A 25,665-nucleotide genomic window follows, 5' to 3' on the forward strand; every position below is an offset into this window, starting at 1 on the left:
GCAGAGCAAAAAAAAAAAAAACCCACCCTGCTCGTCCGTGTAACCTAATCAGATTCATTTAGATTCTATGCAGATCATTTAATAACAGATTTTGTAAAACCTTAACATAAGGAGCCACCATAAAATGTATTATCTTTTATTACTCATACAGAGAATGACATTTTGGATGGTAATAAATCGAAACCCAAGAAAAGCTCTTTGCTTTCTGCTTGGCGAACAACAGCAATCCTGGTTTCCCGATATTATTCCCCTTGGGGGGCAACTATAGCCCCCCAAGGGTCACCCGAGACAGCCCTCAGATGTTTCCTGAGGCTCAGCTGAGCAGCCCTTTCTTGTCCCTCTCCGCCTTTATTTGGAAAGGTCATTGCCACCTAAACCTCACCGCTGAGGACTCAGTTGTCCCGCCTTTCTTGTCTCCCTTTCCATCTTCGACACCCCAGGAATCATGAAGAGCCCCAGGAATCATGAAGAGCCAGGAGCTGAGCCTGGGGTTGGGGACACCATGGGGTGTCGGCCCTGAGGTTGAGGAGAGCCTAACCCATCAGCATCAGAGCATGCAAAGACCTCCCTTGGCACAGATGTCTTTCCAGAGGACAAGGAGGACTTTCCCAGCTCGTTCCTGGAAAGCCAGAGGCTCGTCACCCTCCACTGCCATGCCTGAGCTCTCCCAGCCTGTCCAACCTCGCCAGACCCTGCCTTTGGACCAGTATCCCCTGCAACCCAGAAGAGCACCCTTTAGGCCACGTTTTCTGTAGGGTGATCAGCATACCATCCCTCGATTAATTCATTCATCAAACATTCACGGAGAGTGCCAGGCACCAAACCGCCTGTGTGATTTTTCCCTCAGGGGTTAGAAGTCATTCAGTTCATTTTCCAAGAGTGTAACACAGTCACCACATAAAGGCCAAGTCTGGGCCCTCAAGGTCTCAGTAGCCAGGCACCAGGGATGTAGCAGGAATACGTCAGAGATGGGCTCCTTACCCCCATTGAGGGACTCCAGGGAATGCTCAGAAAAAGTGACCGATGTATTAGAAAACACATACATTGAAGAGAAGATTCTCCAATAAACCAATTTGCTATTTACTACTTTGTAGAGAGGAGGATTTTCATCTTCCTGCTAGACAGAGTTTGTGGGAAAGGTCTGGTTGACTTGACACTTCAAAGGATTAAAATGGAAATATTTTCCAGAGGAAAGACAGTGGTGGGTGCTATGCTGGGAGGGTGGGCGGTCTTGGGAGGGAGGCAGCTGGTGATTCTGTGCGGCAGAAGGTTCTGGGAGGCTGGGGAGCATCTCGGGGCTCCGGTCCACAGGGTGAGCAATCCCCAGGGAACGTGCGTGCATTTCCTGTGGCCACAACAAATGACCAAAAACTCCGTGGTTTCAAACACGCATTGATGATCTTACAGTTCTGGAAGTCATGAGTCCAAAAGGCGTTTGCCTGGGGGAAAATCAAGGTGTCAGCAGGCTGGTTCCTTCTGGGATCTCTAGGGGAAAAAGTCTGTGTCCTTGCCTTTTGTACCTTCTGGAGGTTTCTGCAGTCCTGGTCTTGTGGCCCCTTCCTCCAACTGAAAGGCCAACAGTGTAACCTCTTCAAATTTCTCTCCCCCTCCTTCTCTCCCTCCCCCCCTACTTCTACTGTCTTCTTCTCCGATGCGGACGCCCCCCGTCCCCCACTTATAAGGATGCTTGTGGCTACTTTGGACCACCTAGAGAATCCAGGATGATCCTTTACCAAATCATATCTTCAGAGTCCCTTTTGCCACATAAGGTACATGAGTCCTAGGTCCCAGGGATTAGGACTTGGACATCTTTGGGGACCATTCTTCTGCCTATGACAGAAGGTATAAAAACTTCTAGGGCCAAAAGCTGGATGGCACTTAGAGCTCCCTTCCGCCATGCACCACGCTTGACAGATGAACCTGACACAGAGCATCTCAGCGTAATTACACAGACAGACATGTAAAGAGGAAATTGCTGGAAGTGTCAGTAAGTCAACCAAGAGAAAAATATTCACCCTAGGGTATAGCTAGGGCTAGTCCAGAAGAAGAGGTAGAAGCAGCTCTGGGAAAAGCAGGAAAACTATATGGGAAGCAACATCGAGGCAAAGTTTCGACAACTTTGGACAAGTGCCTTCCAGGGATGGAAACCGTGCAGGGAAGGACGCCCCCGCAGAGGGTGCGGGGTGCAGGGAGGTGTAGGGCGGGGAGGCCAGAGCTGGTGGGATGGGAAGCCTGAGCTGGTGGTGCAGGAGCATAACGGTGAGCGAGGAGCCCTGGGAGGTCAGCCGTGACAAAGGGGTCCTCCGTGCAGCGGGATCCTGACCACTTACTGTGGCCACTGAAGAGCCACGGAAGGGTTTTGAGGAAGGCCTGTGGGCAGGCAGTGGTCGAGCTGACTCCCTCTGGCTGGCTTTGGGTGGACAGTGTTTGGAAGGCAGCAGACGGGCCAGTCTGGGAGCTGTTGGAATAGCTCAGGTGACAAAGACAGGCTCAGGAAGTCACGGGATGGTGGCAGTGACAGAGTGAGGGGGCGGGTCTGAAATCAACAGCACTTGCCCATCGCGCTCTGAGGTGGGGGACACGGGGTCCCTCTGAGGACGACCCCACATTGCCAGCTTGAGCTGGGGCTCCAGGCGGAAGGGCCATGTTGCAGGGGACGATGAAGAGCTCTGTGATTGGCTCACAGAAGCGGAGGGAGGACATTCACACGGAGACTTATAGAGGATGCCTGGAAAAGGCTGTTTAGTGTCTCCCCCCCGCCCCGGGAAATTTTCTTTTATTTATTTGACAGAGAGAAAGCAAGTAGGCAGAGTGGCCAGCAGAGGGAGAGGGGAAGCAGACTCGCTGCTGAGCAGAGAGCCCGATGTGGGGCTCGATCCCAGGACCCTGAGATTATGATCTGAGCCAAAGGCATACGCTTAACCTACTGAGCCACCCTGGGGTGGATATTTAGTGTCTTGAAGGGAATACAGTTTTTCTAGAAAGGGGGGAGAAAAAAAAATTTCAGAGTTGGAGAGAACATTTAGCCAACGATGCTTCCTGTCTCTCATTTAAATTGTATCATAAACAGGTGCGTTTAAGTAAAATATAGAAGAGTACGTGTCGACCTGCCTTTGGCAAATGTTCGTTCAGATGGTGCTGACCCAAGTGTGGTCTTCAGACCCGTGGCAACAGCCTCACCTAGAACCTTCCCAGAAACACACAGGCTTAGCCTTTGCCTGGAACCCCTGAGCCCTCAGCAATTGGCGGGGGGCTGAGAATCTGTGCTGTAGGGTGACCCCCTCTGGGGATTCTGATAGAAGCAAGTTCAAGAAGACAATATAAGACAAGATCAGACACTGGGTCTTGAGCACCTGTCTTAGCAGGCATAATGTTGCCATGACAGGGCCGAAAAGGCTGGAAGAAACAGGCTAATGCAGTAAACAGCGATTGCGGAAATATGTAAGAACCGTAGAGAACTGGGTCTGCACTTCCTTATCTCAAACAGATAAACCAAGAAATTCTTGGGATTCTCTTACTCTGTCTCCTCACCCATGGGGGTCGCTGTGAGCCTTGAAGGTGAGCCTGGACCAGATGATCTCCAAGGTCCTCGCAGGAACCAACAGGCTGTGTCTAGTGACCTCCCAACCTTGACTCCAACCGTACCAGTGAGCTTGTCTCCTCTGGCCACCTCTGTCCTGCTTCCCAGGCTCTGCTTCCCTCTCTGGATGCTGCCTCCCACCCACACGGACACCCATGCTCCAAAGCTCAGCTCCAGCCCCCAGAAAGCCACCACAGCCCCTCCCAGCTGCTCCTTTCACACCTGGACCTACTAAGGCCACATTTGGCACGTACCGCCTGGTGCCTCGTGGACCTGCTTGAACATGTTTTATCTGCAGCGAAGCCATGAGTCCTTTGAAGGTGGGGATTATGCCTTACACTGCTTGTCCCACGGTCTCCTGACCAGAATCAGAATCAGCCTCCCGCTGTTACTGGAAGGGGGGGGGGTGTGTAATGGCCTTTAGGATGGAGAGCTTTCCATCTCCTCTCATAGAAACTTCCAGATCAAGACTCCATTTCTAATCCTGTAGTAGGACATTCTTTTCTGCAGGAACGTGTCCTTCACACTATTCTTCTTACTCGCCTCCCATTCTGCTAAAATTCCCTGGGGATTATTTTGCACTCGGTCGGGCTCCCTTTCCTTGTCGCTACCATCGAAGATAACGTCTAACGCCTAGAAAATAACGTCTCAGCGAATGTTTGGCGAATTAAGGAAACTCCATAAGACCTTCCCAAGCACCCTGTGTTCTGACCCCCTTCCCATAGATTTTAGTCAGCACGCTTGGGATAATACTTACCTCATCACACCTTGAGTACTGGATTTTTTTCTGTTTATCTAGAATATAAATGCCCCAAGGTCAGGGTCTGTGTCGTTCATCACATCTTAGCAGAGTTACCCAAAACTAGTAGACTCTGTATTCAGGTTTCAGTGGAATCAAGCTGAATGTCAAATATTCGCCAGCGTGGGCCTGAAGAGGGTGATTTTTCCAAGTACTCATGAATGCCATTGGCCATTTATTTCCTCCATAACATCGGAAGATGGGCGCGGCTCCTGGAAATGTTTTATGTGATTTTGACGTCCCTCAATCTGAAATCTGTCACTTCGGCTATTCCAACCACATATTTCAAAGAGGCGCTGTTTATTTCCTCCGTCGCTTCCCCACTCTGCTGACTTTGTCAGCAGCTAGTAAATCTGGGGAAATGAGCTCGGCCTTCTCCTTACCCAGCAGACCCCAGCCGGGAATGAAAACGCAGCAGGCGACAGCTGGGAACATGAATGTTCACATTAGCACCGGGGAGCGAGGCGAAGGGAGGCCTAGAGACACACACACCAGTCGAACGGACTCGCGCTGCTGCTCGGGAAGATGGGAGAACGGCTCTCACCGTCTGCCCTGGGAATCGGGGACATTTTCCGGGGAGATGGATATGGTGCCTGCTGGATTTATGGACTGCCGATCCCCCGTGTTATGTGGCCAGAGTGGGTAAATCAAACCCCAGACAGACAACGACTCCTTCTGCTTCAGATAATGTTTTCACCGATCTGTCTGCAGTATTTATAGACCAGGAGTCAGGTGCGGCTGACCTGGAGAAGAACGTGGTCCCCGAGCAGGTGTCCTGTCATAAGGAGTCTTGCACGGCTCAGCCTGGGCACAGCTCATGAGTAAATACGGGAAGGAATGACACTGTATCTTTGCTAGAAAGCTCATGTTAAAATTTCTCATTAACAGTACCTTCAACGTTAGACAACAAAAGGCTTTACTGAAAGAGATGGACTTCCTGGACTCCTACAGCCCAGTTGGTGACCTAGAGCCAGTGGTCATGGGCTCACTCAAACTGGTGGTGTCCACAGTGGTCTCTCCTTGTCGGTGGGACGTATGTTCCAAGACCCCGAGTGGGTGCCTGAAGCCGTAAATGATGCTGAACCCGATAAGGACCGGGTGTTTTCCTCTGCATACATACCTCTGATGAAGCGTCACTTCTAAATTAGGCACAGGAAGGGATTAACAAGAATAATGAAGTAATGGGACAATTAAAAAAATACACCATAAGTCATGTGAGTCTGTTCTCTCTCTCGCTCTCTCTTACCCAAAATATCTTACTGTACTGTCCTCAGCCTCCGTGATGAGAGGGAGTGAGGGGAATGATGGAGGCATCTGATGCGGGCATCAGACTGCCGTTGAACTTCTGGCCACGTCAGAAGGAAGAGCATTTGATTCCTGGGTGTGGCTGACGACAGGTAACAGAAACCACAAAAATCAGAACTGGGGGTTTGGGGGGGATCACTTTCCAACTCTGCACTCCAGGACGGCATGTTGGTGGCTTGGGATCAGCCACAAGAGGAGAAACTAACGAACACTACAAACCCGGAGAACCTGTTGTTAAGCGCTGTAGATACACGACTCTGTGTGACTCGTTATTTTAGAAGAACGTATCTAAGAATCGACTTATTATTGCCAACCTCTGCTGTGCTGAGCACTGAATTAGTAGCTGGGAGATGACGGTCTGAACAAGACAAGGCCCCCAACCTCAGGGAGCTCCAAGAGTCGGTTCCAAGATGGCCAATAAACAAGTAATCAATAAACAAGAATGTTCCAGACTGCGATAAGTGCTGGGGAGAAAAGAACAGTATCGGTTATTTATTGCTGCATAACCCATTACCCCAAAGCTTAATGACTTTGGACAAGAGGTGTTCAGTATCTCCCAGTTTCTGTGCTCTGGGCATGGCTCAGCTGTGTCGTCCACTCCATGGGCTCTCACAAAACCGCAGTCCATGTGTCTGCTCCGAATTTTCAGGGTCATCAGAAGGTTGGCCTGGAAGGGTCCAATCCCAGGCACATTCAGTGGCAAGATGGCAGCATTCACTGCCTTGGGACTATTCCTGGAGGCCACACTCAGTTTCTTGCTACACCTTCAAAACATGTTCCAAAGGGCACCTGGGAGGCTCAGTCGTTCAAGCGTCTGCCTTTGGCTCAGGTCATGATCTCGGGGTCCTATGATTGAGTCCCGCATCGGGTTCCCTGCTCAGCATGGAGTCAGCATCTCTGCTTGGGCCCTCTGTCTCTCAAATAAATAAATAATTCTTAAAATAAAAGAATAAGACTCTCCAAAGATTCTACTGCAGGGTAACAGCAGCCCTCTCTGGAACGCTTACAGACGCCAGCCTCTGTGCTCAGTGTTTGACGTTACCTACTTTTATCCTGCCTTACTCTACAAGTATTATTATTTCCATCCTCCCATTTTACAGGTGAGAAAACTGAGTCAAGAGCAAGCTAAGTCACTTGACCAGATGACCCAGCCGCCAAGGGTGGGGGGTGGGGGGGACCTTCCTAGGAACAATGCCATAAGGTCCATTTGTGTGCGGTCGGCTCCCTGCCTTCTGCCTTCGTGGAGCTTTTCTTAAATTAAAGATTTTTATTTATCTGAGAGAGCGAGCACGAGCCGGGACAGCGGCAGGCAGAGGGAGAGGGGGAAGCAGGCTCCCCACTGAGCAGAGAGCCCAATGCAGGGCTCGAACCCAGGACCCTGGGATCATGACCTTAGCGGAAGGTAGACGCTTAACTGACTGAGCCCCCCAGGCGCCCCTCGCTGTACATTTTGGTGGACAGATGGGGTCTCACAGAAGTGTGAGCTGGCTGCCGTCTTCTCAGAGGAAGAACTCGAGAACGCACAACCACAACAAAGTCCTGTTATCGACGGAGTCCGGCTCCGCACCCAAGCTCAAAAGCCAAAATTTTCACAAGGGCATCAAACACATGATGAGGGGGAAGACTTCTGAGGTTCTTAGCACCAATTAAAGTAAACAACATTGGAAGGAAAAAAAATAGGGGTGGAAATGTCGAAACTGAAGAAAAAGCCGGGGGCCCTGGGAAGAAATCCAGTCAGGACAAAGCGTGGAGAGACATGGGGACAGCGTTCGGGACGAGACAAGAGAGCGACAGGGCGCAGCGTGGGTTAACGGCAAAAGCTTTCTCCTTGTAATGTTTATTCGTCGATTCCCCCCCACAGCCACCATTATACTTGTTATTAGTGATAAATGTTCCGTTAAATGCATCCTCCTATGGTTGTCATCAGGGCCCTGGAAAACACCAAGGGTCTAGTGATTGTTGTGTGCCGTGTTTAATGACATGACTTGATTCTTGTTTTTTTCGAGATGAAATGTTTGGTTTTTTAAATCAGTGTGATCCGTGAACCCGGACTATGTCTGTGGAGACACCCCGAGGCTTCCTCTCGTGGATACACCAGCTTCCTTCCGTTTCTGGGCTGTCGGTTACCTGGTAGCGAGCAGACACGCAGGAGAAAGTAACAAACGCAACACAAAGGGCGTGGCTACAGGTTCCAAACCAAGAGAGCAGCTTTTCTCTCCGATAGATCTTACAGATCAAAGAGCTTAAAATAAAATCAGAACAGCCAATTTAATTTTCCCAGTTTTGACGCAGTGCATTTCTTGGTCAGAATAAAATCCTATCTCCTTGAGCTAGAGCTCCCCGAGGTATAAGCTGTTCCCTGAGAATAAATGACTGTGGTGGGGAAATGCCACTGATAGGCTCAGACCTCGGAGATAGAATTTGGTCCGGGGAAACCGTAATGTATCATCATTAACAGTAATGAAAGTAAATCGCCCACCTTGTTGGCTGCGTACCGGCTGGGTGGCGGGGTCAAAAGCACGGGCCTTGCCCTTGAAAACTTTGTCACCCACGTGGGGAGATGGTGAATGGGCATCTTAGATACAGCCGAACGGGAAACACAGCCTTCGCGTTAGTCAGGGTAGGCCGAGCTCTGTAATCGGCTTCCCGGAAACCTGCAGGAGGCTTTGTGTGTTGATCACGTCGCGGTCCGAGGCAGGGGGACGGAGTGGCTCTGCCCCACGCGGCCGTTTGGAAATCCAGGCTTCTTCCTTTCTGGGAAATGGAGAACACGGAGGATTATATGGGAGACTCAGGGACCCTGCCAGTGTCACTTCTGTCCATATCCCACGAGTTCACCTGACAGTCCTGCTGTGTGCCCGGGAGTCCAGAGAAATAGGATTTGGTGAACAAGTAGCACTGGCTTCAGCCCAGGGGACGGAAACCGATTCTGGCTGGCTTCAGTGCCCAAAAGACTCTCCCGAGGAGATCCAGGAGTGTGTTCCAAAACTGAGGCAAGGGTCAGACCCAGGAGGCAGTAAGGTCCCAGATCGTTGCCACACAGCTCCAGTCTTTCTGTTTAGAGCAGTGCCTTCAGCCTAAGGCAGCCCAAAAGGCTCTTTCTATTGGAGTTGGCCACACCCATGTCCCCAGTGAGCCCTGAACGAGTTGAGAGAAAGAAACACAAGAATCCGGTAAGGTCCTTGTCCTGAGAGGTAGCAGCTTGGTCTCGAGAGGACAGTGGGGCTTCCAACCCTCCATTCAGTTCACCCACTGAGCGACAGAACAGCTGGACAGCTGAAGGTCTCGACCCCCAGGGGCAGGCCGCCTTCCTCCTGGGCAGAGAGAAGGACCAGGATGGGAAGGTTCGTCTCAAACCATTCAGGAAAGCAAAAGCCTGTCCTGGGCTTAGGGCTAACGTGGCGAGAGGCGAGCAGGTTTGCCTTCTGTCTCCCCCGGGCCTGAGTCCACATTTCATATTCCCAGAATCTGATCGTCCCAGCTCTGGTCAGGGAGTTACGTGTGGTCAGTCAACCGTGCGAGGGAGACAAACATCACACGGGGCCACCGGGACCTATTTTTCCATCTCAACGGTCCTTCCTAGAGAATGCGGCAGCTGTGGGCTGCTTCGAGTCCTTTTCCAGCAGAGGAGCAAAGGCAAGTGACTGCTATGGGTAGAGAAACGAGCAGGGGTGCGTACACTTGAAGAGAGAGTGACCGTGGGAGCGAGGGATTTACGGAAGAAGGCTTAGCTGGCGTGGGAAGCGGGGCAGGCGTGATTGGAAGAAGCCGTTCCAGTGGTGTAAGAGCGAGGGGGATCCGGGTGACGTTCTCTCCAAGTCTTTCACCTGTCCAAGGAGGCTGCGTTTATTATCGGTTGTTCGGTTTTTGTTACTGCTGTCGTTGTGGACAGCAATGCTGTTGATCACAGCAAAGAAATATCCCCCAAATACTGGGAAGCCAGTGGACTTGTCATCTTAAGAGCCACTTTTAAGGAAGAAAACTTGGAAACAGCTCCATGAGGGACCATCCAGTACGGAGGGCTGCGTGAATGGTGGCAGGTCCAGACCATGCGCTCGACAGCCCTGGGACAGCAGTGATAGGGCTGAACAATTTGCACAGCCGTGTGAACAGTATCACTTGTTTGAAGATGTGTGCATATGGAGTGTGTGTGTGTGTGTGTGTGTGTGTGTGCGCGCGCACGCACGTGCATGTGTAATGTGTGGGAAAAGGAAGGAGACATCAGACCACGCATGGTAACTGCCTCTCAGAGGTGGGGCTGGGGAAAGGGGGAGGTCGGTGCTCACTTTCCGCTCTAGAAACGATCGTATTTTTCTATTTGCCTAAAACAACTGGGTATTTCTCCAAGAATAAAAACATGTGTTCATAGTAGCCTTACATGTGCCAGAAAATTGAGACTTTGCGAACATCCCATCCCAAACTACATAATTTATCTCCTTAATTGTCTAATTGATTTTCAGCGTGGTTAACCAATCTATTTCTGTTGCACTCATAAAGTTTTATTTACTTCAGTAGATGGGAATTGCCCGTTCATTTTTTAAAAGTTCTTTATAAAATTTGTCCAATTACAAGAGAGTTAAGCCGATGCGTCTTTCCTTTGAGCTATCCTAAGAATTCATACCTGTCTCTGCTTAGCCCAACTCCACTTTGGTGCTATTATTCATGGCTGTAGCCATGCCCAACCCTGAAACTTCCCTCGGCTCCTTGAAGAAATGACCCTGTATTCCCAGCACCCAGCACACTACTTAGATTGAATGCTTAGTAACTTCCAGTTAAATGAATATAAAACTAATGAAGGAAAAAATTAGAATTAACTTTCTCTGGTCCAAAAACAAAAGTGTTTCTATGCAGGGGAGAAGGAAAAATAATGTATGCACAAGGTGATTGGAATGCTGTTGTGGAGAGGCTGCCGTGACACAGCAGGATGGTACAGTAGCTCTCACACTTTCCTGCAGATAACCAGGTAATTGATCACAGCATTAGCTGCAGTATTAGTCAAAACTCCCTTGTTGCTACTCATGGAACATTTAATTTAGATGTCTTATGGAAAGGCGAAATTTATTAGCTCCTAGAACTCACAAAATATGAGGGGGAGATTCTGCCTTCAAGGATCACGAGTAAATGGCTTGAATAAGGTTGAAAGAACTCCATCTCTTCTTCCGGGTGGTTCTATGCCGTCTTCTCTCTCAGGCTGACTTTCTCTGTGTGCTTGCAAATGGTCACTACCAGCTCCAGATTTGTGTCCGCCCACCTCCAAGTCCAAAGGAAAGAGGACTCCTTCTTCCCAAGAGTACTAAAGGAAGTATGTCCCAGAATTTTGAGTTTCAGTCCTGGGTGGCCTGACTTGGGTTATGTGCTCATCACAAGGTCATGGGAAGGGGAGACTCTGATGGTCTGGGCCTGAGTCACGTGACCATCCCTCTGTCATGGATAGAGTCAACCCTTCCTGAACTCCGCCTGGGCTGAGAGTGAGGAAGCAGTGAGCTCCCCCCCACCCGCCGTCTCCCCCCCAATCCCCGCCCAAGGAATGATAGCCTGGGTCCAAGGGGAAGAGGGAGGGGTCACTGGGGAAGCAGAGCAACATGTGTCCACTAGTTGGTGCTTGAAGCTGTCCCGTGGGGTGTGTCCATAGTAACCTGAACTGCGTGTTGGGGCAAGGTGATGCTGGGAGGAATTCACAGCCTTGTTAGATAGCGATCCCACAACCATGCTCGGCCCCCAGTTTGTGTCACGGGGCAAGATCAGCTGTTCTTTAGGGAGAAACCATGCCCAGGATCATATACTAAATGTTCTAGCAGGACTGACAGGGAAATTGGTCAGGTCTTCTAGGTAAGCGGTACTGAGATAGGAATAGAAATGACCATGAACAATGGCGGTTTCCTCCGTATGGATTATACATGGATTTCTTTCAGTAAATACAACACAGCACTAAATATGTATTTTTGCTTCCCTATGGTTTTCTTAACATTTTCTTTTGTCTAGCTTACTTTATTGGGAGAATATGTTGTGTAATATATATAACATATAAGATATGTGTTAATTAATTATGTTACCAGTAAGGCCTCCTGTCAACAGTAGGCTTAGCTTTTTTGGGAAGTCAAGTTATACATGGATTTTCAATAGCATGGGGTTGGGCACCTCTAGCCCCCACATTGTTCAAGGGTCAACTGTAAAGAGCCTTAAAAATGTTTATACTCTTTTACTTACTGCTTGGAATCCAGCATTCAAAAAATAAAGAGTCAAAGTATATCAAAAGCTTCTTGAGACATCCGGGTCACTTGCCCTCCCCGTTTGGAGCCGCCGCCGCTGCTGCCGCCGCCGCCTGGCTCGTCGTGGCTCCGCCAGAGGGGCAGGTGCGGAGGGGCTCCTGGTCGGGCCGCCGCCGCTGCCCCGCTCCGGGCCCGGGGCTCCCTCTAGCGCCGCTGAGGAGCCGCTGCCGCGGCTCGAGGAGGGCGGAGGAGCGGGGCTGAGAGATCCCGGAGGCTCGAGCGGAGGAATCCTGCTTTTGGAGGACAGGTCAAGATGGCGGAGAAGTAGCAGCTGAGACTACTTCAGGTAGCGGGCGATCAGCTAGATAGCTTATCTAAAGATTGCAGACACCTACAAATCCAACGGGAGATCGAAGAGAAGAAGAACAGCAACTCTAGAAACAGAAAATCAACCACTTTCTGAAAGCATATTTTCCTGGGGTTGTTGCCACCCTTTTAGTATTTTAGTTGCTCCTTCATCTACTTTTATCTGGACAAAATGACAAGGCGGAAAAATTCACCACAAAAAAAAGAACAAGAGGCAGTACCAAAGGCTAGGGACCTAATCAATACAGACATTGGTAATATGTCAGATCTAGAGTTCAGAATGACGATTCTCAAGGTTCTAGCCGGGCTCGAAAAAGGCATGGAAGATATTAGAGAAACCCTCTCGGGAGATATAAAAGCCCTTTCTGGAGAAATAAAAGAACTAAAATCTAACCAAGTTGAAATCAAAAAAGCTATTAATGAGGTGCAAACAAAAATGGAGGCTCTCACTGCTAGGATAAATGAGGCAGAAGAAAGAATTAGCGATATAGAAGACCAAATGACAGAGAATAAAGAAGCTGAGCAAAAGAGGGACAAACAGCTACTGGACCACGAGGGGAGAATTCGAGAGATAAGTGACACCATAAGACGAAACAACATTAGAATAATTGGGATTCCAGAAGAAGAGGAAACAGAGAGGGGAGCAGAAGGTATATTGGAGAGAATTATTGGAGAGAATTTCCCCAATATGGCAAAGGGAACAAGCATCAAAATCCAGGAGATTCAGAGAACCCCCCTCAAAATCAATAAGAATAGGTCCACACCCCGTCACCTAATAGTAAAATTTACAAGTCTTAGCGACAAAGAGAAGATCCTGAAAGCAACCCGGGAAAAGAAGTCTGTAACATACAATGGTAAAAATATTAGATTGGCAGCAGACTTATCCACAGAGACCTGGCAGGCCAGAAAGAGCTGGCATGATATATTCAGAGTACTAAACGAGAAAAACATGCAGCCAAGAATACTATATCCAGCTAGGCTATCATTGAAAATAGAAGGAGAGATTAAAAGCTTCCAGGACAAACAAAAACTGAAAGAATTTGCAAATACCAAACCAGCTCTACAGGAAATATTGAAAGGGGTCCTCTAAGCAAAGAGAGACCCTAAAAGTAGTAGATCAGAAAGGAACAGAGACAATATACAATAACAGTCACCTTACAGTCAATACAATGGCACTAAATTCATATCTCTCAATACTTACCCTGAATGTGAATGGGCTAAATGCCCCAATCAAAAGACACAGGGTATCAGAATGGATAAAAAAACAAAACCCATCTATATGTTGCCTACAAGAAACTCATCTTAAATCGGAAGACACCTCCAGATTTAAAGTGAGGGGGTGGAAAAGAATTTACCATGCTAATGGACATCAGAAGAAAGCAGGAGTGGCAATCCTTATATCAGATCAATTAGATTTTAAGCCAAAGACTATAATAAGAGATGAGGAAGGACATTATATCATACTCAAAGGAACTGTCCAACAAGAAGATCTAACAATTTTAAATATCTATGCCCCTAACATGGGAGCAGCCAACTATATAAACCAATTAATAACAAAATCAAAGAAACACATCGACAATAATACAATAATAGTAGGGGACTTTAACACTCCCCTCACTGAAATGGACAGATCATCCAAGCAAAAGATCAACAAGGAAATCAAGGCCTTAAATGACACACTGGACCAGATGGACATCACAGATATATTCAGAACATTTCATCCCAAAGCAACAGAATACACATTCTTCTCTAGTGCACATGGAACATTCTCCAGAATAGATCATATTCTCGGTCCTAAATCAGGTCTCAACCATTATCAAAAGATTGGAATCATTCCCTGCATATTTTCAGACCACAATGCTCTGAAGCTAGAACTCAATCACAAGAGGAAATTTGGAAAGAACCCAAATACATGGAGACTAAACAGCATCCTTCTAAAGAATGAATGGGTCAACCAGGAAATTAAAGAAGAGTTGAAAAAATTCATGGAAACAAATGATAATGAAAACACAACGGTTCAAAATCTGTGGGACACAACAAAGGCAGTCCTGAGAGGAAAATATATAGCGGTACAAGCCTTTCTCAAGAAACAAGAAAGGTCTCAGGTACACAACCTAACCCTACACCTAAAGGAGCTGGAGAAAGAACAAGAAAGAAACCCTAAACCCAGCAGGAGAAGAGAAATCATAAAGATCAGAGCAGAAATCAATGAAATAGAAACCAAAAAAACAATAGAACAAATCGATGAAACTAGGAGCTGGTTCTTTGAAAGAATTAATAAGATCGATAAACCCCTGGCCAGACTTATCAAAAAGAAAAGAGAAAGGACCCAAATAAATAAAATCATGAATGAAAGAGGAGAGATCACAACGAACACCAAAGAAATACAGACAATTATAAGAACATACTATGAGCAACTCTACGCCAACAAATTTGACAATCTGGAAGAAATGGATGCATTCCTAGAGACATATAAACTACCACAACTGAACCAGGAAGAAATAGAAAGCCTGAACAGACCCATAACCAGTAAGGAGATTGAAACAGTCATCAAAAATCTCCAAACAAACAAAAGCCCAGGGCCAGACGGCTTCCCGGGGGAATTCTACCAAACATTTAAAGAAGAACTAATTCCTATTCTCCTGAAACTGTTCCAAAAAATAGAAATGGAAGGAAAACTTCCAAACTCATTTTATGAGGCCAGCATCACCTTGATCCCAAAACCAGACAAGGATCCCATCAAAAAAGAGAACTACAGACCAATATCCTTGATGAACACAGATGCAAAAATTCTCACCAAAATACTAGCCAATAGGATTCAATGGTACATTAAAAGGATTATTCACCACGACCAAGTGGGATTTATTCCAGGGCTGCAAGGTTGGTTCAACATCCGCAAATCAATCAATGTGATACAACACATTAATAAAAGAAAGAACAAGAACCATATGATACTCTCCATAGATGCTGAAAAAGCATTTGACAAAGTACAGCATCCCTTCCTGATCAAAACTCTTCAAAGTGTAGGGATAGAGGGCACATACCTCAATATTATCAAAGCCATCTATGAAAAACCCACCACAAATATCATTCTCAATGGAGAAAAACTGGAAGCTTTTCCGCTAAGGTCAGGAACACGGCAGGGATGTCCGTTATCACCACTGCTATTCAACATAGTACTAGAAGTCCTAGCTTCAGCAATCAGACAACAAAAGGAAATTGAAGGCATCCAAATTGGCAAAGAAGAAGTCAAACTATCACTCTTCGCAGATGATATGATACTATATGTGGAAAACCCAAAAGACTCCACTCCAAAACTCCTAGAACTTGTACAGGAATTCAGTAAAGTGTCAGGATATAAAATCAATGCCCAGAAATCAGTTGCATTTCTCTACACCAACAAGACAGAAGAAAGAGAAATTAAGGAGTCCATCCCATTTACAATTGCACCCAAAACTATAAGATACCTAGGAATAAATCTAACCAAAGAGACTAAGAATCTATACACAGAAAACTATAAAGTACTCATGAAAGAACTTGAGGAAGACACAAAGAAATGGAAAAATGTTCCATGCTCCTGGATTGGAAGAATAAATATTGTGAAAATGTCTATGCTACCTAAAGCAATCTACACATTTAATGCAATTCCTATCAAAGTACCATCCATTTTTTTCAAAGAAATGGAACAAATAATCCTAAAATTTATATGGAACCAGAAAAGACCTCGAATAGCCAAAGCAATATTGAAAAAGAAAGCCAAAGTTGGTGGCATCACAATTCCGGACTTCAAGCTCTATTACAAAGCTGTCATCATCAAGACAGCATGGTACTGGCACAAAAACAGACACATAGATCAATGGAACAGAATAGAGAGCCCAGAAATAGACCCTCAACTCTATGGTCAACTCATCTTCGACAAAGCAGGAAAGAATATCCAATGGAAAAAAGACAGCCTCTTCAACAAATGGTGTTGGGAAAATTGGACAGCCACATGCAGAAAAATGAAATTGGATCATTTCCTTACACCACACATGAAAATAGACTCAAAATGGATGAAGGACCTCAATGTGAGAAAGGAATCCATCCAAATCCTTGAGGAGAACACAGGCAGCAACCTCTTCGACCTCAGCCGCAGCAACATCTTCCTAGGAACATCGCCAAAGGCAAGGGAAGCAAGGGCAAAAATGAACTATTGGGATTTCATCAAGATCAAAAGCTTTTGCACAGCAAAGGAAACAGTTAACAAAACCAAAAGACAACTGACAGAATGGGAGAAGATATTTGCAAATGACATATCAGATAAAGGGCTAGTGTCCAAAATCTATAAAGAACTTAGCAAACTCAACACCCAAAGAACAAATAATCCAATCAAGAAATGGGCAGAGGACATGAACAGACATTTCTGCAAAGAAGACATCCAGATGGCCAACAGACACATGAAAAAGTGCTCCATATCACTCGGCATCAGGGAAATACAAATCAAAACCACAATGAGATATCACCTCACACCAGTCAGAATGGCTAAAATTAACAAGTCAGGAAATGACAGATGCTGGCGAGGATGCGGAGAAAGGGGAACCCTCCTACGCTGTTGGTGGGAATGCAAGCTGGTGCAACCACTCTGGAAAACAGCATGGAGGTTCCTCAAAATGTTGAAAATAGAGCTACCCTATGACCCAGCAATTGCACTGCTGGGTATTTACCCTAAAGATACAAACGTAGTGATCCGAAGGGGCACGTGCACCCGAATGTTTATAGCAGCAATGTCTACAATAGCCAAACTATGGAAAGAACCTAGATGTCCATCAACAGACGAATGGATAAAGAAGATGTGGTATATATACACAATGGAATACTATGCAGCCATCAAAAGAAATGAAATCTTGCCATTTGCGACGATGTGGATGGAACTAGAGGGTATCATGCTTAGCGAAATAAGTCAATCGGAGAAAGACAACTATCATATGATCTCCCTGATATGAGGGAGAGGAGATGCAACATGGGGGGTTAAGGGTGTAGGAGAAGAATAAATGAAACAAGATGGGATTGGGAGGGAGACAAACCATAAGTGACTCTTAATCTCACAAAACAAACTGAGGGTTAATGGGGGGAGGGGGGTTGGGGGGGTGGGATTATGGACATTGGGGAGGGTATGTGCTATGGTGAGTGCTGTGAAGTGTGTAAACCTGGCGATTCACAGACCTGTACCCCTGGGGATAAAAAGATATTATATGTTTAAAAAAAATAAAATTAAAAAAAAAAAAGCTTCTTGAATAAAGATGTTCATTGCATTGTGATTTGCAATTGTCAAAAATGTTTGGAGACTGGAAATAACCAAAAGTCCTCATAAGATGATGAAGTAAATTATAAAGTATGCATAGCATTATATTTTCTGCAACCCTTAAAGTGATGTCAGGAAATTATATTGGCCAATGACATTACATGGGGAAAGTGGCCGTTTGCCCTGATCTCTTCACTATCAGAAAAACTCATATAATTTCTTGTTTTTATGATTCAATGCTTCCAAAACCATGTAATGTTTTATTAGAAAAGTAAAAATGTTATACTAGAAATTAGACCTGGCTAGTGGTTTTATGTCCAGAGACACTCTGGGAAGATTTTGAAAATGGGCCCAATTGACTTGTTTCATATGGTCCAGCTGCAGAATTTATGGCAAATAGTAAATCCCACCCAGCTTGTGGACTCGAATTAAGCTGATGATTTTCCAACTTGAGCTTGAGAGTAGGTGGAACTGAACCGGGTACAATCAGAGTCACCTAGAACGAGATTTGGTGTTGAACTCTGTTTACACTCAACAGTTAGAGAATTGTGGCTTTCCATCCCAGTGGAGCTCATTTCACAATCCATATGTGTATCCCATCAGTGTATGTATACCTAAAATTTACCCGGTGTTATATGTCAACTACAACGAAGCTGGGGAGTAGGAAACATTGTGAATAATCCTGTCCAAGGCTTGTCTCAGCAACCCACTCCTTTTCTCAAATCTGAGAGTTTAGAGCCTCCCAAACCATACTACAACAGAACTCCTACTCCTTCAGTTAGTAGTTCAGAAGCTCTTAGTTAAGAAACAACCAATTAAAGGTGCCCTGGGGAGCCAAACACTCTTTAAAAATGCTGGAAAGTTTTGGGGACAGCTACCATTGAGCTGTTAGAATTTACCATGTGAACTCTTGATTTTAGAAGGAAATTCTAGATCCCCGCTGTGTTTTTGTTTTTTGCTCCCCGTGGTATTTCTTAATTGTTGGTTGGTATAAGCAACAGCTTTTGAAGCTGTCATACGAGCAAGACGATTTGCAACTGGTAGGACCTTTTATGTTTGTTATTGAAGGCGATTCAACTTGAACTCTGTGAGTGATTAAGAAGACACTCCAAAATGGTTTAAGCAAATAAGGAAAATTAATGCCATAATTAGCTAAATAGTCCACAGGCAAGACCGGCTTCGGGCATGGCATGATAAAGTGATCCAGTACAATTGCTGGGAAACGTCTCTTCTGCTCCAGAGCTCAAGCCTTGTTCCATTAGAAGATGGGCTTCATTCTCAGATGGGGCTTCCCCCGCACCCAAGCCCAGCTGTGGTCCTGAGACAGCTCGTCTAGCCCCCAGGCCACATCTTGCAGGCTCATACCACGGGGACACAGACCTTCCTTCTCTCGAATGTCAAACACAGGTCCCGAGCCTGGACACATCACCGTCCCCCTGGAATGGCAGACACTTACTTGCTTCTTCTCATCAGGGCTCGTCCCAGAAATTGGCAGGGTGGCAATCAGGGAATGGCAGTCCAAGACAAACCCCATGGGCAAAGGATAGGTGATGGGTAGGTCCCCAAAGGAAAAGTGGGGTGCTGCTTTACCAGAAGAAGAATGAGGGGCTGTTGGCCAAGACAAGCAAATCTGTTCCAGAAGACAGTGTAAAGGCGGGGGTTGTTACGTATGAGTCTTGGGGTCAGAGCCCCTTGGGTAGTTGTTTTGAGTGTTTAAACACAGAAGAAAAATAGCCGTGAAAGTATTCATGGATTAAAGTTCATCTTCCAAAATTAACCTAACATGAGAAACAAATGCCTACAAATGACACGCAAGAAATGCGGTACAAACGACTCCAAACCTCAGTTGGGATTTTTTTCACCTGTAAAATGAGAACCATATATATGCCTTAACACACTTATTGGAAAGATTAAGTACAAAATCTAGTACCCCATGCCTGGTTAGCTGGTTGTTCAGTAAAGGTGGGTTCCCAGAGCTGCCATCTTTGTCCCTGTCTCATCACGGACCTCCGTTGTAGAGCCGTTTCATGAGGTCACTGTGAAATGACATAAATGGATGTAAACGTCAGACGTGCATTTTCTCCCCAAAGCCCGGAAATGCGACAGTCTGGAATGTACCAAGTGCCCCTTTAAACAAGGACAGGAAACAGATTCTGTCCCCATGACTGTATGAATCGTGACAGTCTCATGTTGGAAAGATGCCAGAGGCACAGTAATGCAGAACAGGTGCAGGCTCTGTGGGTGCGGGATGCCTGCCCCGATGGGGGAGGGAGTGGTGTAGCCCCTGTGACCCCCGAACCCCAGGTGGCAGCCCAAACCTAAATGCCGTCTTGTCTGTCATGTTTTTCCTTTATAGACTCTGGAAAATCCCAAGTATGAATTGATCATCGAGGCTCAAGACATGGCAGGACTGGATGTTGGGTTAACAGGCACAGCCACGGCGACAATCATGATCGATGACAAAAATGACCACTCGCCAAAATTCACCAAAAAAGAGGTAAACGTCCACTGCCCGCCGCCCACCCCCCAGCTGCTCACGGCCATGGTCGCTGAGCGCTATCAATCCCGTGCACTACAGCCCTTGCCGGATGCCGGTTTGCCAACAAAACCCTCCCCGTGGGAGAGGGGGCGTCGTTTTGCTCTTTCGTACTTTTTCACGTTGGTGTCTTTTGTGTGTACATAAAGCCGGAAAGAGCGCTGTGAGAACAAAAGCACTGAATCCTGTTAAAGTCCATAAGAAAATAGCTTTTAATGCCAAAGTGCCATTTTCCTAGTTTTATCGGTGTTATTTAGCGCTGAGTTATGTGAGGCCCATTGTGATTTTAGCATAACAATAAGTATTTTTTTCCAGCGAGTACAGATTGAGAGGCTAGATGGAACAGCAGCGAGAAGGTAAAGCAGATTTTCTGGGCAATAACAAGGTGGCCCAGAAGCTTATAAATTATCACCAAGTTAGCTTGTCTGGAAGAGCTATTATTTATTCTTGGCTCTTGGGCTTTTATGATTATGGATCATGGTTGCTGGGCCCCATTTATTGCAACGGAGCAATGTTTGGGGCCGGGCTAGGTACACAAAATTCCATTCCCTTGCTGAATTTGTGTCCAAACCAGGAAGTTATTTGCACCATGCGTCTGATGGAAATACACCAACGCCGTGCTTTCTCTGGGGTGTCAGGGCCTGGGCCAAAAATCTGATACCCCTCTTACTGACCAAGAGCATAGGATGGGTAAAGATAGCCTTTGGCGTTGGCTGGGACTTTGCTGGTCATCCATCAGCCCCAACGGGGCTCTCCCCTGAGATTCTTTGCCTCATTTGACCATGGGAAATGGGTTTCAGTAATCACTCGTTACCCGTAAGGGAGCTTACTTTCAGCTCAGAGAATCTAGGTAAGTGCTCCAAGGTCACGGGCAGAGTCAGTGACAGAACTGGGATGGGAACCCAGCCCCCAGGGAGCCATGCAGCTAACGGCAATGTTATGCTTCCTAAAAGGTGCATGTCTGGGATTTGCAGTTGCTCCACACCTCTCTCTCTCTCTCTCTCTCTCTCTCTCTCTCTCTCTCGTCCCAGGGCTACTCCAGGTGGCTCAGGAAAGGAGGGTGCTCTGGCTCCCCAGTGCCCTTTCCTCCCCAGCAGCTCTGCTTGCATGACGCATTCAGGGTGGAAATCTCCCCCTCTCCCGGGGGTGGGGGGTCGTGGGCACTCTGGATTCCAACCTCCACGTGGCAGAAATCAAAATAGCTAATATGACTTCATTCTCTTGCTTCCCATGACGTGTTCCTATGACAGCTAAAACAGAATGCCCACTGTTTCCGAGTCACGCAAACTGGTATTCCAAAAAACTAGTTCTGCGAGTTACATCATTGCGGGGCAGGGGAAGACTTCAGGGTCAGCTAGATACGGGTGACATGGGGTTGAAGAGAGGAAAGATTTCTTTTACCGCAACACTCCCGGGTACGTTTAAATGCTTTACTTCTCTAAGAGGGACGTGGATAGTCTGTAGGGTTTTTCAGACTTACCTGGCCCCAGGAATAATTTTTCCCCGGCCACCTCATCTTGTCTCACTGAGCTGGTGTCCCATGGGACATTCGCTGGGGATGCTGGTTTACCTGCAGAATCTCTGTATCCAAAGCTATTCCCCAAAAAAAGTACTAAAGGCTTGTTTTCATATTCAATATAGACATTGTAATGAAAATAAAAATTACATAACCCCAATCTAAAATAAGGAGACCTAGCAATGTTACCAGGTATGTGAGACTAATTAGTTCAGTACAGCCCTGATTTTAGCTCCTATGGCTCAGGAAACAAGAAGCATGTGCCTCGTCATGAACTAAATACTGTGAGGGAGAGATTTGTGTTGTTGTTAATACCACTGACTGCAAGGAAAAATTTAACTCAGATCTTAAGAGTAAGAGACACTGAGTAGCATCATGGAAAATATATTCATGTGTGGATATCAGCAAAAGCACAGAACTTCTTTTCAAATGGACATTGGACAACAAGCTTGACATTCCCACAGGGCAAAAGTGATGTCTCAACTCCTACAGAGATGTAAGAAATCAAGTGAGAGGAACAGGAACTAGCAAGTCCACGAAACTGTCCTTCTTGGGTATTGGGTGTCCCAAAGTAGTCTTTGTCCAATGTTGGATAAATGAAGTTCACAGTTAGATTTTCTAACAAATTCCTGAAAGGCTGATTTCTTTGTTGTTGAAAAGGGATCCCTACATTTTGGAAGCCAGAATTGCCAGGGGTAGTAGGACACGGAGGGGTAGAGATGGGCTCTGGAACCAGCACTGGATTCGGATCCTACCATGGATATGAGCGTGTTAACCATCTGTCATAGTCTCTTCACCTGTTGATGGGGCTGACAGTAAAGCCTAGCTCGTTAGGTTCTTGTGAAGGTAAAATGGGCCGGTGATGGAAAGCATTTAGATAGTGCTGGTCACCTACTCTTCTCTAGGGTGTTGGTCAAGAGAACAGTGGTCCTAAGGAAGGTGGGGGGTGGGGGCAAGGTTGGGATGAAAGCAGTGACGAGTAAGATGGTGGTGACCTAGATAGTGGCGGTGAGCAAAATGGTGGTAAAGTTTCTAAAATGTAAAAGGTCAGCCAACATTCTTAATCCAAAGGGGCATCTCTTCCCATGTTGAAGGTTGCTGCTTTCCCCTAATGTGATCTACGAACCTGGTCATTTGAAATCAATGGTTTAGACCCTAGAGTTCCAGGGGAAAAGGAATTATGGAGGAGAGGTGGCAGAATCAGTAAAATGCATTACTGTGAACAAAAGCAAAACAGGCCAAGAGAAACCTGCTAAGGGGGGAAAGGGAAGTCCTGAGGAGAGCTCAGCCCAGTGGGTGGCCACTGGGATGTGGAAGAGGCAGGCCAATAGGATATACAACGAGCAGAGAGGAAACGTGCTGCTTGTGATCTTGAAGCTGAAATAATGTTTACAGATGGACGTTGAGGTTTAATCATTCCAGAATGGAAGTGGTAGTCATTTGCATTTGAGGATGTCCAGAAAAATCACCCAAGATGTTGTCATATACAGGTTTCTAGCTATAGTAAGACATTTCTGAGGAAGTTCATAGGAATATATAGTTGTTTTGTTGGTTTAATTCTTTCTGATGTGATCTTCGATCTGCAGAGATATTGATTTTGTTATCTGTTTGAAAGAGAAGTTATGTGTGACCACAGATAAGAGCGACTGGAAATAACACTTTGTTAAAGTAGGTAGAAGTATGGTTTCTTTCACGCGAGAGTGTGTAGGTAGACAGTCCCAGGCCAATGTGCCGACACCGTGACATCTCCAGTGTCCCTGATTGCTCATATCTTGCTTCTCTATCTTCTCCAAGGTTGCCTCATAGTACAATAGGGTCACTGCAGCACCAGCCATCATGCTACATCACAGGAAAAAAGAAACAGGAAATGAGAAGGGCAAAGAAGGACCTAGCACATAAGTAAATGCCGTTTGAAGAGCTTCCCCCAGAAACCCACACGAACTCAGCTTTCATCTCCTTAGTCTCCCTTATCTGTAAGGGAGCCTGAGACATAATTCCATCTTGAGTTGGCGTGTTGCCACCCAGGACAATATAAGGGTTGCTCCTGAGGAAGGAGATATTTTAAAGGTTATTTTTAAAAGTAAGTTCTTAGCACAAAGTCGGCTCGTCTGTGTGTTCCGTTGTGATTGTTTCCAGGGACTATAAGCTTGCTGAGAGGCAAAGCCACATCTCTCTTGTTCTCAGTCCCAGTCCCAGTAGGCACTCAGTAATTCAGTGTTTGCTGAATGCTTCCAGAAGGTCATCTTAACATTAAAAATATGTCACCAGATAAGGTGAACCAAGGTCATACTTAAGACTGATACATGAATTCGATTTTTGTCATTGACTTTTATGAGTATTTGGGTTGGAAGCTCTTATCTCCCTGTGGAGAGTCTGCTTTGAGTTTCCTTACACAAAGATTCTACTAAACGTTCGTTTCAGACATTGAATTTTTCTTCATTTTTCCAATCAGTTAATTTTCAGGTTTTACCTTAGTATGACTATTGGTGATTTAAACTTAATAACTTGGGTTTGGCTTTTTATGGGTTTGGTTTTTTTTTTTTTTTTTTTTTGGCAATTTGATGAATTCTAAGGTAAATGTTGCTAGGTTTGAGCTATGACATTACAACATCTGTAATAAAAATGGCATATAACTTAAAAGGTCCAATCCTCCAGCTGGCAGATGAGAGATCGGTAAACACTGTGATTTTCATAGAGGGGGGGAAGGTAAAGGTCATGAACAGGAGGCCCGCAAGCTGAAACTGAGCCACGGCAGATGCTCGAATTGTGTTACCACGTGGGTGTGGAGGGTCAGTCTCCAAATCCAAAGAGCCAGGGTCTCCAGAAACCTTGATGCCTTGGGAGTCTTATTTTTCTGTGAACTATGAGCTGTTATAATAAAAATATTTTATTAGTTAACTGCCTAATTAACCTTTTATCTTACACATTTGAAGGCATACTCCGTGGTCTCATCCTTATGTAGTAACTATGTAATTTCGGTTCTATAGAAAGACAACAAAAAGTCTAGTCTTTCCCCTGGTAGGGTTGATAGAAACTTGCTCTGTATGATTGAGATTTTAGAAACATGTTTTTTCACCTTCACAACATATTTCATCATTGGAAAACTCATGTAAATTTAGAGAAGTGTTAAATTTGAGAAAATGTCATGTTTCTCATTCAAGTGTGTATCCACACACACACACACACACACACACACACACAAATTATATACGATGTACATAAATATGTAGTTGTACAACTTCAAATGCTTTTGTGTAAGTTGATGACCCTTGTTAACCATGTCACCCGTGGGGGTCACCTCTGCCCTTGTTTTGAGGCATATTAAGAGTTTTATATTACTTTTGGTGATGTTGACATGGCAGGTTAAATCACGAGATATTTAAATCTTTACCAATGTGTTCATCATGATTCACTCCTATTCATTTATTGGTTTATCAGGCAATCAAGGAGCTATTTTACTTCTTGTGTTAGAAATTTGCTTTTTCCTCATAATGAACGATCTGATGCAGAAGGACGTCAGGATAACAGCTATTTATTGCATTCCTTAACTTTCCCACTCTGCTTCACATTCCATTAAGTATTTTTAATAACTTTTTTAAGATATAATTCACATACCATAAAGTTCACCCTTTTAAAATGTAAAATCGTTGGCTTTTAGTAGACTCACGAAGTTGTGCACCCATCACTGCTAATTCCAGAACATTCCATCACTCCAAAGAAATGCCATGCCCATTAACAGTCACTCCCCATCCCCATTTTCCCAAAACCCGTAACAACTACTAATCTTCCTTGTATTTCTATGGACTTGCTTATACTGGACATTTCCTATAAGTGGAGTCATGCAGTATGTGGCCTTTTGTAATTTGCTTCTTTCACTGTGTGTTCAAGCTTCCTCCACCTTGTAGCACATATCAGAATTTCGTTCCTTTTTATGGCTGAATAATACTCTGTTCTATGGATTTACAACATTTTGTTTATCCACTCATCCATTGGTGTATATTTGGGCTGTTTCCAGTTTTTTGGCTGTTGTGCATAATGCTGCCGTGAACCTTCATGTAGAATCCACTAAACTT

The 25,665-nt window shown here is 45.7% G+C and overlaps 1 protein-coding gene across 1 annotated transcript in view; it reads left to right on the forward strand.

Moving 5' to 3' along the window:
• The window catches only part of LOC111152768 (cadherin 13), a 991,753-nt gene that overhangs the window by 837,792 nt on the left and 128,296 nt on the right, over positions 1-25,665 (forward strand). The window contains exon 8 of the mRNA XM_022511391.1: positions 19,897-20,037. Within this exon, the coding sequence (XP_022367099.1) occupies positions 19,897-20,037 (141 nt within the window). The remainder of the gene's footprint in view (positions 1-19,896; positions 20,038-25,665) is intronic.

The sequence above is a fragment of the Enhydra lutris genome, unplaced genomic scaffold (assembly GCF_002288905.1).
Source record: "Enhydra lutris kenyoni isolate GAN:26980312 unplaced genomic scaffold, ASM228890v2 scaffoldscaffold30, whole genome shotgun sequence".
In the NCBI taxonomy this organism is placed as follows: Eukaryota; Metazoa; Chordata; class Mammalia; order Carnivora; family Mustelidae; genus Enhydra; species Enhydra lutris.